We start from the raw sequence: 16,061 nt of genomic DNA, 5'->3' as shown, positions 1-16,061 counted from the left end.
CCAGAAAGAATGACTTCATCTGATTGTGAACTGAACACAGCAGCTGTGTTGCTGGCAAAAGATCCATAATATGCGCTCATGGTGGTTTCCCTTCCCTCCTCACAACCCTTTATATACCGATGCAGTTATTACACAAAAAGCTTTTATCTTATAGCACGATCTCCTTTTCTCTTCTGTCTCACTCTGGGTTGGAGAAAAACAATGTTGTGGTGGAATGCTTACTGCCTTTGAAATATTTCATGAGAAAATGCCATTTACACCCACAGCCTCTGCTGCCACCTTCTTCCTTGTAATAGAAGGAGGGAAGAGAGAAGAGGATTTGAGGGGAAGATGAAGAGAGAAGGAATTGAGAATTTTAAGAAATTTAAGCTAGCACTTAATCCTAAAAATTATAATAAAGTGCATATGCCAAATAAAGGATTTTCAATTTGTCTCAAGAACTGACAAGACAATTAACAACTTCAATATCACAGAGAATACATGGAGGCATAGAAGTGTCACAAACTTCCATGAGAGAAAGGAAAGGCTCCTCAATTCAAGTTCTTCAGAAGTGCACTTTGATTGTATTAAAAAAAAAAAAGTAAATAAACACCACACCACAAAACAAGAAGCAAATACAGTGACTGTCCCATGAACGGTCCTAAATTATGTTGCAATGTTTCAGTTCCTAACAGCACTGTTGTACATCATTTACTCTTCTATACTCTAAAGCAAACATTAAATTTAATATCACACTGAAGACCTTGCTTATTAAAACAAGCATATCGGTTTCACCTTTTGTTTGCTTTTCAGTTACACTCTGACAGGGGGATAAGAAAATCATCTACCCCTCTGCTCCTTTCCCCAGCTATTGTTCTTAGCTAGAATTAAAAAAAAAAAAAAAAAAAGACAAAAAAGAAAACACAGCACCAAACCAAATACAATAGCATGTCAAATGTGATGAAAAGCAATTATGATACTTCAAAAACAAATTAGAAATGGAAAAAGCTGTTTCCACAGGTCATCTATGTTCAGTCATGGGAGCCTCCTTCAGTAAACCTCATTTCTGGGCTCAAAGCACAGAAATAAAATATCTCCCTAATGAAAAAAAAAAAAAAAAAAAGAACAATGACAGAAATAATTAGACAATCAAGCTAAATGGTGTGTCTAAAAGGAAGGGAGTTCTCCCTAGCATAGTATACATTTGCATTGGACATACAGAGAGATCCTGTATGACTTGTTACACAGAGTTTAGAGATAAACTGTCTTGAATTTAACATGTTATTTTGCTTTTAAACAATCTGGTAAAACCCTCAGTGGATCAACTGCACAGTGTAAACACACACACAAAGAATCAGTCTTTCTTTCAGTTCACAATTATGTTAGTAATTTAGTTATATTAGTAAGCCAGTGCTAATAAGGAACAGTTTCTGATATTTGTAGTAGGACCTGTTTGCATACCCCTACTGCTTTCTCACTGTAAACCCCATAAGATCACCCTTTTCTACATGCATCATATCACAGTGCAACCTCCATACACAGGGAAATCAATATTAAATCATGAAAACAAGGTTTTGTTGTGTAGATAGGCAGACATCTCTCATCGATATAATCTTTCAGGGAAAAATATCTAAGACTGTATCAACACTCAGTTGTTTACAACAACCTCTGAGCTCTTGCATTGCTTTCCATCTTGTTCTTCGGCCATGAAATTTTTGGTTAAGTGTTTTTATGATTCCAGCATGGGTCACAAAATTACTGAAAATGATAATACTCAGATACTGAAGGAGTATTCATACCTGCATTATCCTACTGTGCTATGTCAAATCAAAAACAAAATCCTCACCAGCTCATGCCCAGAAGTATGAAATACCCTGACTGATGTGAGTATCAGGCTTCCTTCAGGAAGCAACACATGAGGTAAAAACGCTAAGGTCTAAATTGTTTATCAGGGAGATCATAATCTCCATTTAACCAGTGCACTAGGTCACAAAACCTAAGCTTAGAATCTTCAAAAGTTGTTTCAGAGACCTGGATGCTAGTGAAATAAGTGCTTAAACCTTTCTGGGTCTCACCATTACTACCATTCATAGACCATTAGTCATGGGATGTATTCCTCTTATCAAAAGGAACAGATTACTACACATCAGTTATCTATGGCAACTGCTGTGTTTAAATACCTGCTCTTACATCCTGTGGGTCAGTCTGCCCACCACAGTTACTGTGGATACACAATAACCGGATGGCTAGGATGGCTGGAGGGAAGCTGAGGACTAAAGTTTTAATAAGCAGCTAGAAGAATACTTAATACTTGCATGGGCTTCTATAGTCATGCAGAACATTCTCAAGATTTTGTTCAACTTTTTTGTCTGTGGGGTTTAAATGGGTATTTATTTAAGTTTTACAGAGGTTTTAAACAAGTTCCTTTGCTTGGTGGAGCTAAACCAGACTTGAGGAAAGGTTTATTAAGAGCTATTTTAGGTACTACAAAGGAAATTTGAGAGATTGAATCAGCCTGTTCTATGCCAGATAAGAGAAGTGCTACAATTTAAGTAAATTTACATTTAGATGGTTATTTGTGGCACAACCTTAAAAGTTTCAAAGCACCTAAAAATTAATTATGGATTATTTATTATATGAATTTTTATTTATTTTTATTTATTGGATTATTATATGAATATTAATTAATATTCAAAGCACCTAAAAATAATTATTACTCATCTATCAGAATGAATCACCCTCTTTGAATCTGCCTATTAGGCTAGAAATTATAGTCCTAAACAAATACCATTACAATATCATTACCAAACAACATTACTGCCTTACAGGTTTGCAGACATTTTTATTGCAAAATGGAAGCATGTCATGAATCTCTATTGAGGGTAATCCCCTAATTACACAATTGCCAGAGTAATAACTTCCACATTGTCTTCGGAGAACAATCATAAGCTACACACAGCTTCCTGAAGACATTTGTGGAGGAAGTACAAGGGAGGACAAAGCAGGAGTTACTCTTACTGAAGTGTCCCCCTTTACTCAGACGGGTTTTGTACAGCATCAAGTTCACCTTCCAAAAAATGGTTAGTACAAGAAAGCAGGGAAATGTGGGGAAACTCTCCTTTGCTGGATGCAAATGGTAAAGTTTAGGTGCAGGCTTTAAGCATTCTGCCATTGTGAAGTCAAACTAGTTCTGCAGCGTCAGGGCAAAGAGAAAAAGGAACAGAAAAGTGACAGGAAAAGGAACATGGACAGAAACATTGCACTTGCTTGAGTCTCTTTTATTCCCCTCCTCAAAAAAGAAATCTTCACAGTGATTTGTATTTGACAGTGACTGACAGGTTTGGAATAACCATTCCACTGTTCATAACCATGGAAAACACAACAGAAGTTGCAGAGGTAAGATCAGAAAAACCATGCATAAGCTTTTGCTCTTAGATGCTTATGGTCTTTCAGAGTTATCTTTTGTTTCTTATTAGCCCATCAAATGTTGTGTTCCTGTCCTCTATTCATGCTTATTTGTTACCTGTACTTTCTCCACTCACACACAATCTTTTGATATTCATTTTTCTGCTATGTAGCACTAGTGCCTTGTTCACCTCATGTACATCGAATGATTTAGTGTATCTGCTTCCTTTCCTTCTTTCCTTTAGTGACTGCTTGATTTAGCCATGACCCTTTCCTGAGGTTATTTCTGTTCCTCTATTTTGTTTATATACCAACAGATCCACTTAGAATAAACTTGTCTTTAAAAAGAGAACGTAGACTCCCCTTTGTAAATAATTGCACTGTGAAGGGAGATGAAAACCTCAGCTCTACATCAATGGGGAAGTATTCACCTGCCCAGTGAGAAAGCAAGTGACAGGCTAGGCTGTGTTGGGTCTGTCTGGGATGGAGTCACCTTTCCCTGCAGCAGCCCACACAGTGCTGTGCTCTGCACTCGTAGCTGGAACAGCACTGGTATCACTCCAGTGTTGTGTCTACTGCTGCATAGTGCTGGCACAGCTTCAGGACTCCTTCCAAGCCCCCAAGAGCCAGCAGGCTGGGGGTGGGCAAGTGATGGGGAGGGGACATCACCAGGGCAACTGATCTAAACCAACCAAAGGGATATTCCATAACACCTGATGTCTCAGCAATAAAAGGGGGGCTCTCGTGGGGGAGGGGGCTGTTCCTCCTGAACAACCACTAAGCATTTTGAGGTCCCGCTTCCCAGGACATGGCTGAATGTTGGTCATTAATGGGAAGTAGAGAATATTTTTTTTTCCTTCTCTCTGTGCTTCTGCACAAACTTACTGTTTCTTTTTCTCCCCGTTCCCTTTCACTAAACCATTCTCATCTCAAACCTCGAGCTCTCTGTGTTGTATTTTCTCCCCATTCCTCTTTGAGGAGAGGGGGAGTGAGAGAGCGGTTGTGGTAGAGCTCGGCTGCCCGCTCAAGTAAAACCACCACACAGGCCCAAGGACCTCCAACTGGCCATATAAAATCAGAGGGCCCTTTGCAAAACATAGCATTCAGTTAACTTGGAAAGTGACCATAGCACTTACACAGCTCAACTATTTCACAAATCTTAAATTTTTTGAAGAATTCATGTATCTTCTAAAGGAAGACTAAGAATTCAGACCACTGCTATTATACATTTAAATTAAGCTTACAAATTACTGAGTCATCATTAGAAACATTAGATTCATATTTCACCAGGAGAGAAATTAGGATAACAAATCTCCAACTTATATCTAGTTCCTCACAAATGTTTTGAATGAGAGAATAACTGATTTGCAAAGACTATCCACTTGCCGCAGAAGTCATCTTCTGAAACCTACTGCTATCCAACAGATTATTTCTGCTAAGAAACCTACTTCCCAGACATCAGCAGTAATAGGCTTGTCTTTTATTAGTCAAAAAATCAGTTTTGTTTTTAAATTAACCAACAGTCCTCTTTTCAGAAATATGACAGGGTTTATGATCTTTATGTAATGCTAATCAGGAAGACTTGTATATCCCTGAAGTGAGAATTATTTTTTCAATTCAGCCCAAAAGAAACACATAGGCAGTAACACTTAAAAATAATTTCTATTTTTGAGATTGCTTCAGCTCGTTGAAGGGAAAAGGACTTCTAGTTAGAGTGCTACTAAAAAAAAAGAAGAGGCATATAGTCTGTTACATAGGCATTATTAATTTGGTTCAGTTCCTCTTCATCTTACTGTATTACAAGGTTTGCTCTCCCCAAACTAAAATGAAAAATATCTCTTCCCTTCCCCCCTTTTAAAGTAAAAATAGGGATAGAAGAAATATTAACATGAACATATCAGGAGAAACAAACAAGGCATGCAACATGGATCCACGTTTTGGCAAATAGAAGTGGAATACAGGTAGGTGGCAGAGAAAGCACTTTTTAAAAAATAAAAAGAACAATAAAATTGAATTTTACATCTAAACTTTTGAAAGTACTTACACATGTACTTAAGTACTTAACAGAGTACTTAGCTCTGTCACAACTGTCTGTGAAGTACACAATCAAAATACATGTATATAGGGAATAAAATGCAGTGTGTAGTCATCTCTAGAATTCAATTCAATTTCTGAACAATTCATTGTTCAGAACCTGAACAATGTTAACATCCACATTAAACTCTAACACATATTCAGAGAAACAGATCTGTATCTTCAAAATCTTATTTTCATCTGGGCACTACAATTTGCAGCCCTACAGTTGTTATGGATTCTGTGACAATAAAACAAAAAGAGCTGCCATGACTTCATTTTTATATCTCAGTCCAGAGGACAAAGTAAAAGGGCAGTTTACTGAAAGACAGCATTCTGCAAAAGTGAACCTGAAGGCAGATTCTTCAATCTGCCTTGCCTCCTCAAACAATACACCTACCATGTATGATAACAGTTGGCATGACATCTTCAAGGAAACAATAATCCAAGATCAGCTCATGAAAGAAAGCTTTTACTGGAGGAAAACGTAACTGAACCTCCTGAGGCTGCCAATAGCATTATTGCTGTAAGGAGGCTTAGAAACTTTGACCTCAACACTGAAGTACTGATGAAAATGTGGAATTAGTACAATAAACTTCATTCATACAGTGTACGGGGCAGATAAAAGCAGACAAGCACAGTAAAGTTGCAGTATGCCAGCAGCCCTCTTCTAAATGAGATTATAGTAATGCTTTACTGGTTTTACAATCACCAAGACAGGTAAAAAGCCCAAGGAATTCACTCATGACTCCAGGTCTTACTCCAAGTGCCAGTCCCTCTTTAAACATTTCTTAACCCATGGAACAGGTCTATCCAAGGCTCGGCAACTCAATTACATGCAGCAGAACAGATATCCTTTTGCCAGCAGTCACATTTGGCAGCTATGCCATGAGTAAGGAAACTATGGCCTACTTACTTAATTTTCTATGGCCAGTGAATTCACGTTTCCCTTTCAGTATTTTTATTGGATAAAACTATATTCTATGTTAATGCAAGACTCCCTAAGTATTTGAAATACCTACTCAGATCCAGCAAGGAAGTTGTGCTGTTTATATTGTATTTGACATTCTTTTTCAGTTGCACATATATTTTACAACAACTATTACACTTTCTAGCCAATATTTGTATTTTCCATTTGGCAGCTCCAATCGCTTTTCATACTGAGTAGAGACAAAGCTGACTTGGCAGACTGCGTTTATCAACACTTCATTTGCTAAACCTTGTCAGTTAGAAAGCCAACTGTATTCTCAACAGTTCTAAAAACTAGACTTCTAGTTGTATAAAAGAAGCTTATGAAGACTACAACACCCAAATAAGCAAGTCAGAAAGCATAAAGTGGTTGGGGAGAAAAATCAACCAACACCAAGAAAAAAACAAAACAAAACAAAACACACACAAAAAACAGTTGAACACAAAGATGTTATTTGCAATCCCTACAGTGGAAGTTTATCTAGTGCTTTGTACTTCTTTAAAAGAGAAGAGTGCTCTTTTTTTAAAAAAAAAAAAAAACACTTCCTGAATTCCCCAAATCTTTTCCATGTTTCTGTGCCAAGCAGGAAGTCTCACACAGTCAAGAATCTGACCCATCATTCTGATATCACCAAATTTAATAGTTATTCAAATATGGACTCCTAGAAGTAAAACAATTCTGTGCCCACCACCACCAGAAATAAGAATTTCACAGGACTCGGTCAGTCTTAAGTGATACTTTCTGTGGAAAAGCTTGTTTGTTTTTTTTTGAGGAAAAACAAAGTTACACAGGTTGGAATGTTGGGAACAACTGCCCTGACAATAAATTGAAATAAGATACAAGACAAAGGTACAAGACAAAAAAAAGCGCGGTGAAAGCCCATTTTAATACTGACATACATAATCGTATGCAGTCAGAGATATCTTTGGATAGCTTTGCAATGCATGTTATTTATTTAAAAATAGATTTAATAATTATTTTTTAAATAACAAAGAAAATATATTTTAATAATGAGTTCTTCAACCTTCTTAATCAAACACTGGAACTTCAAACTACTAGGAGTCATATTTAGTTAAGAGATTTCTGATAATTTAGCAAGAAATAGTGTTCAAAATAAACTGTAAATAAAATTTAATACTGCTTTTTAAAGATTTGATTACTTCACTATTGATCCTTTTGGTAGAATCACTTTGAAACTTTTTGTCTAATCTTAGAACTTTCTTCTTTGAGAAGATTCCTTTTAGGCCCCCTGCAAAATTGTCATTGCTAAGCTTGAGTCCTCAGAACATCACAATTAATGATCATTACCAAAGCTGGCAGACCCAATGAAAGCTTTCATTAGTTGACAAACAAGGGTATTGCAACCAATATAAGAAAAAGATAGGGGCAGATACGAAAATGAAATTTCATCTAACATCTCGATCACTTACTTTAAATGTGAAAATAAAGGACAGAACAGAGTGGAAAAATATATGAAGAACAGCATCACTTACCATTTCCTGAGATGCATATTTTGGGTCTTCAGGATCAACTGACCAATAGCAGTAATCAAAACTGAAGGCCACAGTCTTTTCTCTTGAGTCCCAAGTGCCATCAAGCCTATTGTCAGCCTGACAACAGAAGGAAAAAAGATTTCACTTCGATTTTGACTAAAAAGCAAGCATTTTAAAAAATAATAGGAGATTTATCTAGGATCTGTATTGTAGAAAAGGAACAGCAAAACAGTTAATCCTCTTAATTAATTTTCCTTTGATTCATAGACTGATGCAGGAAAGGCCTGCTGAAGGGTTCAGTTACTATAGATAAGGTTCTTCAGCCTATATTAGCAGGAAGGCTCCACAACTCTTTCCATGTTTCTCAATGAAACTGAAAAATGACAAGAGAACTGCATCAGAGAAGCAAGGCACAAAGTGAAAAGAACCAAAAAAAAAAAAAAAAAAAAAAGAGACTTTCTCACTCTCTGTTTAAAAACACAGGCCTATTCTTATTTCCCCTTTGCTTTGTTGTGTTGGAAAGCTAATACATCTTTTGCTGTAACTGCACGCTACAGTGGCTAACCTCTTCCAGTTAACAGCAATGAGTGAAGCCTTTCTAAGCAGAGCAGTCGGAAATAATGACTGAAATACTGAAAATGAATCTACAGGCCCCTCTGACAGTTTTGCACATGCATTTTGTTTTTTATTAAACCAATAAAAAGCAAAATAAAGTAGAAGTAATTTAAAGTTATTTTAAATTAAAGGAATTTAATTTATTTTAAACACCACTTGATTCTAAAGTTGTTACATTGATACAAGTACAACCAAGATTTCCTTTAGCCCGACTTAAGGCATTAATGAAACTATTGATCATCTTCAGTAATAATGTTTCCACCATGTTGTGATTCAGAGCTCTTTTTATGCAGTTACCTTTTATTTCCTTAGATTTTCTGTAGAAATAGATAAAGATGGCTTGCGGCACTGCCTTCCCATGACAGCATGTAAAAAACAAATAAAAACAAACAAACAAAAAAAGCCCAAGACGCGCACAAAAAAAGATACCTCTTCACCTCAGGAAAATACCCTCCTGCCTGACAGAAGCAGATCTGCCTGTACCTTGTGAAGCCTGGGATCTTCACTGACTTGCAGGGTTTTATTTTGTTTTGAACTAAAACCACCAAGTACCCCAAATACAATGTCAACATTGGTATATAAATATTAGTTTATGCACTAAGGTAAACTTACTTGGCTTCATTAAAGGCTGTCTAAATTTAGTTTACACAGAAAACAAACTCACTCCCTTTATGAAACTCACCAATTATGTAACGTCACAAGAGAAAATGTTCACAATCTGGCTCTTGCATCTCCAAACAACCCTACCTGGCCTGTTGAGCCCACTTTATCTTCCCAGCACCCCAAGGCAGCCCAAAGCTCCTTTTTAAAAAATAAAGTTATAACCCACTAGGTCTCACAGGGCCCAGCTGGGCCCAATTACCCAGTGGCAGGACTGAGGCCTCCACCTGCCTACAGAGGCCTTCCCAGCTGGGGCCTGCAGCGTTGCCATGGCAACTGAAGCCTTCCCAAGGAAAATAAGGGACAGCTTACAGCTGGAGAGCTTTATCACACATACAAGGAATTAGGCAAAGTTATTTCACAAAGCAGTGAATCTCAGACTCTCCAAAGACAGCAAGCTTTCACACCTGACTAGCAGGGAGGAAATGATCACGCACTACTTTTAGCCCTCTTTTCAGAGAAAGTGTTGTCCTACCAACAGCAACACGGTCAGCTCAACTGCCATAATTCTGACTGAGAACTAGCAAACTCTCAGAGCACCAGTGCCTCAACACCAGTACCAATAAACAAATGAAGTATACAGATCAGCAACACTTCACATCCATACGACCTCCTATACCACTAATGCTTTTCCTTCTTCTGTCTTCAAAAAAAGGAACACCCACAGTGAATACCACAAAATCCCCCCCCCCCCAAAAAAAAAAAGTAGAGTCCAAAACCATTTGTTCTATTTTTGCCCAGGTTTCTGTTCAAAACCTTATGTATTTCTTGAGTCAGCCTGCTAGAATAACTGGGTTGCTCACAGATATAAAGAAATGCAAACTGCATCCATCTTTGAGAACTCCCACTATCACCTCAGTAATTTCATCTATTTGCCTTTCAAGCAGACAGATGTTTGACAACACAAAATTGCTTGGTTCCCATTCCCATTGATTCAGTGAAGGAACATGGCAGCTTTAAGTATTAGTATCTTTAAGTACAAGAGTCTAAAACACAGGGTTGATTCCCCTGCATGTGAACTCCAATGCTGTCAGTGGAAGACGGCTACATTACATTTATTCTTAAAGCTCTTGGTCTTTTACCAAGGCATGAAGCATAGAGCAAAAAGTTCAGCTATCTCATGCAAGTCAGTTACACTCTGAGTATAAATATGAGAGGAGGAGAGAAACATGGAAAGAACTCAACCAGATGTTAGTTACAGTAAGATAAGTGCAAAATCCTAAACAATTTACTAACAGCTTTGAATAATGGCATGCAGCCAGAGCACAGAAGCTTTGATAAAAGCAAAATATAGATAACAGTTAGATGCTACATTCCCTGTCTACAAACAAAAAGTAAAAACAACTTTCAATGCAAATCAAGAGCTGTGGAAGTTTAAATGTCTCCCTTAGTATTTCTTTTAAAGTGATCCAACAGTCAAACAAACAGAAAAGCATCACATCAGAATCATTACATTGAGAAACAGAAGAAAATAGAAAGCATACCTTTATATTTCTTACTGTTGCTACTTTGTCATCAACTTCTACAATCACTCTTCCTCCTTCTGCACTCTCTCTGGAAACAAAACACATTCAAAGATTCATTTAAAATATGAAGACACAGAAAAACACATTTCAAACTCATAAACCCCAGATACATGCATTTACTTGAAAGACCTTCAGTCCAGATATAAAACAAACACTTTATAAGACAGTACAATAGGAAGTTGCATTCACAGATCCTAGACAGGTATCATAACAACAACAGGGAAAAGAAAACAGCACTGTGGTCAAACAGGTTCAAAGTGCTTGTTCTCAAAAACAGAATAAAACAGAACTGTATTTCAGATTAAGAATTGTTATTCTAAATTATATTTATAAGGAAAAATAACGTAGGAAATGTAATTTAACTTTTTAAAAACTGCACTGGCATTGTTACTATGAAGTAGAGCACAGCCCCTGTAGACTGTCAGTGTTTTGTAGAGTATGGATCCACATCACAGACCCACAAGCCAGTTTTTGTCAAGTAACACTAATTTTTACCACATAATCCAAATTGTTTGCTACAGTCCTCAAACAAGTTATCTTTAGCAAAACAAAACTGTCCTGAAATGTAAACATACAGGATTGTTCCACAAGTGCAAAGGACCATGTACTCATGTATATACTTGCACAAAATCCCCACTGAACACAGCTATGACTAGAATCTACCACATACAACTTCTGCTTCCAAAGATGAGTCGTACTAGAAAAAAAATGAAAGAGGATGTGGAAAGAGCGAAAAAATAGAATGTGAACAAAACAAAAAACTTCACCAGCCAACACCATTACAGATACTTCAAGTTGTGTGTTCTTATTTATAGGAGCATTGAGTTTTGTTCTCCTCAACAAGTAACATGGATTGTTTCTATACATAATAAGAGATATGAGAAAGAAGAGGTCAGCAGCCTGTTTATCTGACAGCAGAAAATAAATACACACTTTGATGCTAAGAACAGAGGAAAGATGTTTTAGCTGTCGTATTCCTTCTGTAGTGCAATTCCTTTGCACTCTGATATTGAAACAGCTCTGACAAACTTTGTAAGCTGCAACTTTATCACAGTGTTTGTTTTGATGAAGCCTAATGCCTTGGCAGAGCTGGAATAAAATTCAATTAGAAATAAAATCAATTTCATCCCTAGTGCAGTTTTATCATGCTTTGTTTAAAATTAAGCTGAAGGGACAGGCAGCATCAGTGATGATAATCTGTGCATGCATCACTTGGTAAACAGCTGGTTTGGTATCATCTGGTCAGTTAGAAACCAAATAAATTGGTTTTATTTGAGTTTATTTGGTTTTGTTTTACTCAATTTTAATTGAGTTAGAAAATTCAAACCTGATTGACCACCATTCATTTGTGGCCCCAAATCTCTCTTTTAACAGATTTCCTTACATTTGTATGAATACTGTCTGACCAAGTGCAAGCTCCTTTCATTGACTGCTAACTTTCAGACAGTACATAGCACACCACAGCCTGCCTTTGGAGTCTCAGTGTTTCCCCCCATTCAAAACAACATTCAAAATGAACCCTTAGGACACTGCTTGTACTTTTTCTATCAACTCTTCCACAGAGATGATCACTGTAGAATTTGAGAGCTTTATAAGCATGAAGAAGATTTGTATACATTTTAATCCATATGCTGTCCCCATTTTACAGCTAGAAAATAATGTTTTACCTTAGTGTCTCTGTGCCTCGCTTTACTAGTTTTGAGTGTTGAGACACACAGAACTTCGTAGCTTTTGTAATACATACTTTTGCATGGCACTTGACATAGAAAATACATACGCTGTTCAAGCACAGCTGCCTTAGGTTTCAGTCAAGTTGCGAGCATTCAGTGCTTCAACAACCACTAGAACACCCTTTTTAGATCCTAGGAAAACAATAAATGCTCCTGGGAGTTGCCTTACATACAGCTGGGTACCCAACAGTGGCATTAGAAGGTTCCCTAAAGAACAAGTGAGGAATGACAAATGCCTAAGGATGGAGGTTTGGGTTTTTACAGTACAAATCTGCAGATGCATTTAATCTGTATGCATGCAATTTCCTAAATGTTTTGAAAAGCAAGTGTTTTCCTGCACAAGTAAATTTGGGGATTTTCATACCCATACAGAAACCTCTGCCAGCTTAGACAATGGACAAAACTCAGTTATCCTCTACAGCAGAGCAGATACCAGAGGAAATGGGACATTTTGGCTGAGAATTTCACCAGAATTTAAGAACAGCACAGGAAAGACAAAACTGGAGGGATCCTATAGGAGGGAGTTTGTTTCAGTTGCATATACCTCCTTCTCCACTGCCCCAGGATAATCTTGGCTTTATCCTGCTTCCTAATCCCATGACCACTCTCTATTTTTCAGTCCTGCTGTTACCCCTCCAGCCTTATCACCTCAGCTAGTTCAAGGAGTTCCTATAATCCTCCTCCCGCTATCTACACACATCATCTCTTACATGTTATCTGCTATCTCTTCTCTCTGGCCTAGCTCACGCATGCACATTCAATTTTAATATCCTCACCTGCTCTGCAAGTCTCAGTTCCCTTCTCTACTGCACTGTAGCTGTTTTGGGGCTACGTCTCTGCTCATAGTCACACTGTCCTGCTCTCCTTGTCAGTTCCTTCCAGTCTCTGCCCCCAATTTACTCCTATGCTCCAGAAATGAAGCAGTTTCTTCCTGGATACCAGATGAGGTCGGCAAACATCGATGAGAATAGATTGGAAAATCTTGCTATCAGTTCTTATACACAGGCTTTAATTGTGAGCTGGATAACACCAAGTTCCATTTATTAAGCCAATGGTCAATGGATGAGTTTTACAGGGACCATGCAAGCACAATTTGGCAAAAACAGATCCCTTCAAAGTTTTATCCACTGTGTTCTTGCAAGTCTTCACCAAGCTTGTTAAGAGTTTTAGTTATTTAGACATACGAACTGAAATGGGTGGATTCAGCTGGAGAACTCAGAAAATACACACCTGAGTCCCAGTTTTAAATAATTGGAAAATTCAAATAAAAGGTCACCCTAAGTTGCTTTTAAATATTTTAGAAGCAAATTTTCCCTCATCTTCTGTAGCAGCTGAACTGCTCTGGATGAAATTTAAAAATATGTAGCCTGAGGCAGGTGTTCGTGCATGGAATAATTTCAGTACCTTCCAATAGCTTTAAATGCCAGGGTGTTCTCATTACATATACATAAGGCAACCTCAACAACGAGCAGTGCTCCCAGCCCCACCAACAGTAATTACACAAAACTCACTGCCTGCAGCCCATATCTGCTGTACAAACCCTATGAACAAGTGACTTTACACAATGGGTTCTAATGACTAACGTACTCCCAGACCAAATAATTACCGAAGACTCAAGCTAAAGAAGAAATTCCAAATACAAGACTTCCAAGGTATGAAGATTATTCACACACAAAATTAATATGCTCATATTTATAAGCTTACAAAAACAATACAAACAACAGAAAACAAAGTTACCATATCACCTTACACTACAGCGTTATGATGATATCTCTTTGCAGACAAAAAACTTTATGTAGCAATCAAGTAGCTTTGTTCAAGTTTCACATGACAAGAAAGCCTTCAGCAAACATGAACAGAATAATGTCTCCCATTGCTCTGGGCACAGGTTCACAGCCTACTTTATGTGTCTCAGCTGCAGGCTGTTGTTGCAAAGGGCAATTTGTCTTCTCTCCAAAGCTCCACATGTGTTCTCACTTCATTTTTTGTATCTGATCTATGAATCACACCCCTATGCAATGACTCAAATTAGCTGTGATCAGAAAACAAGCACAGCAAAATAAATAAAAAAAAAAACAAACAACAGTGTACCCCTGGGCCAGCAAGCTGTTTCAGAACATTGGATACAGTGGTCACACAGTTGGTAAAAAGAAAATGAGAAAGGGCATGAACATGCAGTGATGGGAATGGAGACCACTCCCTTCTGCAACAATTTACAGCTTGAGAGCATTGAGCATACAACAAGCCTGGACCTGTAGCTGCCCCCAGTCTTACAAACTCTTTGTTCAACCTCTGTGTAAATGTGTTTATTTCATACTTCATTTAGGTACAAACCTGGGCTTCCTTTCCCAAAGTTCTTTGGTTAATATTTGAAGTCTAACAGGTAAAGCACACTTCCAGCTGTTGTAGATGTTCTGACCTTAACTCCTGAGTACAGACACTACAAAAAAACACATTTGTCCACACAGCCTTATATGTGTGTACCATAGCATGTGTTTTACCAATAAAACAATCTTTCATCCTTAAGAATGGATGCTCTGCTCCACAGGTATGAAAGCTGTACAACTTGTACCAATAAAATCAACCCCAAAGTACACTTGTCTTGTAATATGTTTGACTTCTACTGCTCAGAAGTCACAGTGATCTTAACATTCAGCTTCCCTATCATCCCTTCTCTCTTTGAAAAAATGATGCTATGTGTAGGAAGTGTCTCTCCTTCTAGATTACTTTACTTTGCACAGACTACACCACTCTGCGTGAGAACAAGTTAAGACCACTTCATGGTATGTGAGCCCAGACAAGTCCTGGATCTTCCCAGAAACTAAGTTTTAGCAAAATGCAAACTCAGTGACAAAACTACAAAATGCAGCAGCAGGGCTGTAACAGGGAGCTACAACAGAGACCCAATGGAAGCAAATTGCTGTGGCAGTCCAGCCAAAAAACAGGGGAAGCTCAATGGAAAATCTCCCCTAACAGTTGCTGGTCCAATGACAAATCATTGTTGCAGCCCACATATAAAGCTAACGCAATCCCAGAGGGACAGCAGACACTCTGCAAGACCTGGAAGAACAAGCCAGCAGAAAAGAATCAAGGATCAAGACCCATGAGAGGAACATTGCCACATCTTGCTGGATCTCACTGAAATTAGGTCAGATGCAGTGTGCAAGTAGGTATAAAGAGCTGGAGGAAGCAGTGGGTGGGAAGAAGGGCAGTTGTTTAGTTTAGGCTTTATAAAATTTGCCCCACTCCTCCTCCATCCTCGCAAATAAGTCAGGCACTTAAAGAACAAAGAAGCTGACTTTTGAAAGTTGCCTGTTTAAAAACACGTTCATGCAGTAACCCAAAAATACTGGAATCATTAACAGTAATCATGCCATACAACAGAACAGCTTCTACATATACTGACCACCTACTACTCAAAAGTAATTAAAAATATTAAAGCCAAAATATACCACTCAAATATGAGAAACCCTTGATAATTCGAGAAAGAATAGAGTATGTGTTTACTCATACAAATTTTGAAAATAATAGTGCAAAGCAATTGTTGCATGCATTTTATGCCTTTCCTGCCAATTCCCATCACCCAAACTAACTCCAAAACCAATCTCAG

At 37.8% G+C, this 16,061-nt stretch overlaps 1 protein-coding gene across 2 annotated transcripts in view; it reads right to left on the bottom strand.

The window, feature by feature from the left end:
• STARD9 (StAR related lipid transfer domain containing 9) overlaps positions 1-16,061 on the bottom strand; it is a 104,575-nt gene that overhangs the window by 79,470 nt on the left and 9,044 nt on the right. For both annotated transcript variants that reach the window (XM_082760996.1, XM_082760997.1), the window contains exons 2-3: positions 10,680-10,749; positions 7,921-8,037 (exon numbers count right to left, since the gene is read on the bottom strand). In XM_082760996.1, the coding sequence (XP_082617122.1) occupies positions 7,921-8,037; positions 10,680-10,749 (187 nt within the window). The remainder of the gene's footprint in view (positions 1-7,920; positions 8,038-10,679; positions 10,750-16,061) is intronic.

This window comes from Aythya marila, assembly GCF_965140915.1.
Source record: "Aythya marila genome assembly, chromosome: 5".
NCBI classification, from domain to species: domain Eukaryota; kingdom Metazoa; phylum Chordata; class Aves; order Anseriformes; family Anatidae; genus Aythya; species Aythya marila.
Note: the sequence above shows the minus strand (reverse complement) of the source record. Positions and strands in the feature narration are given on the sequence as shown.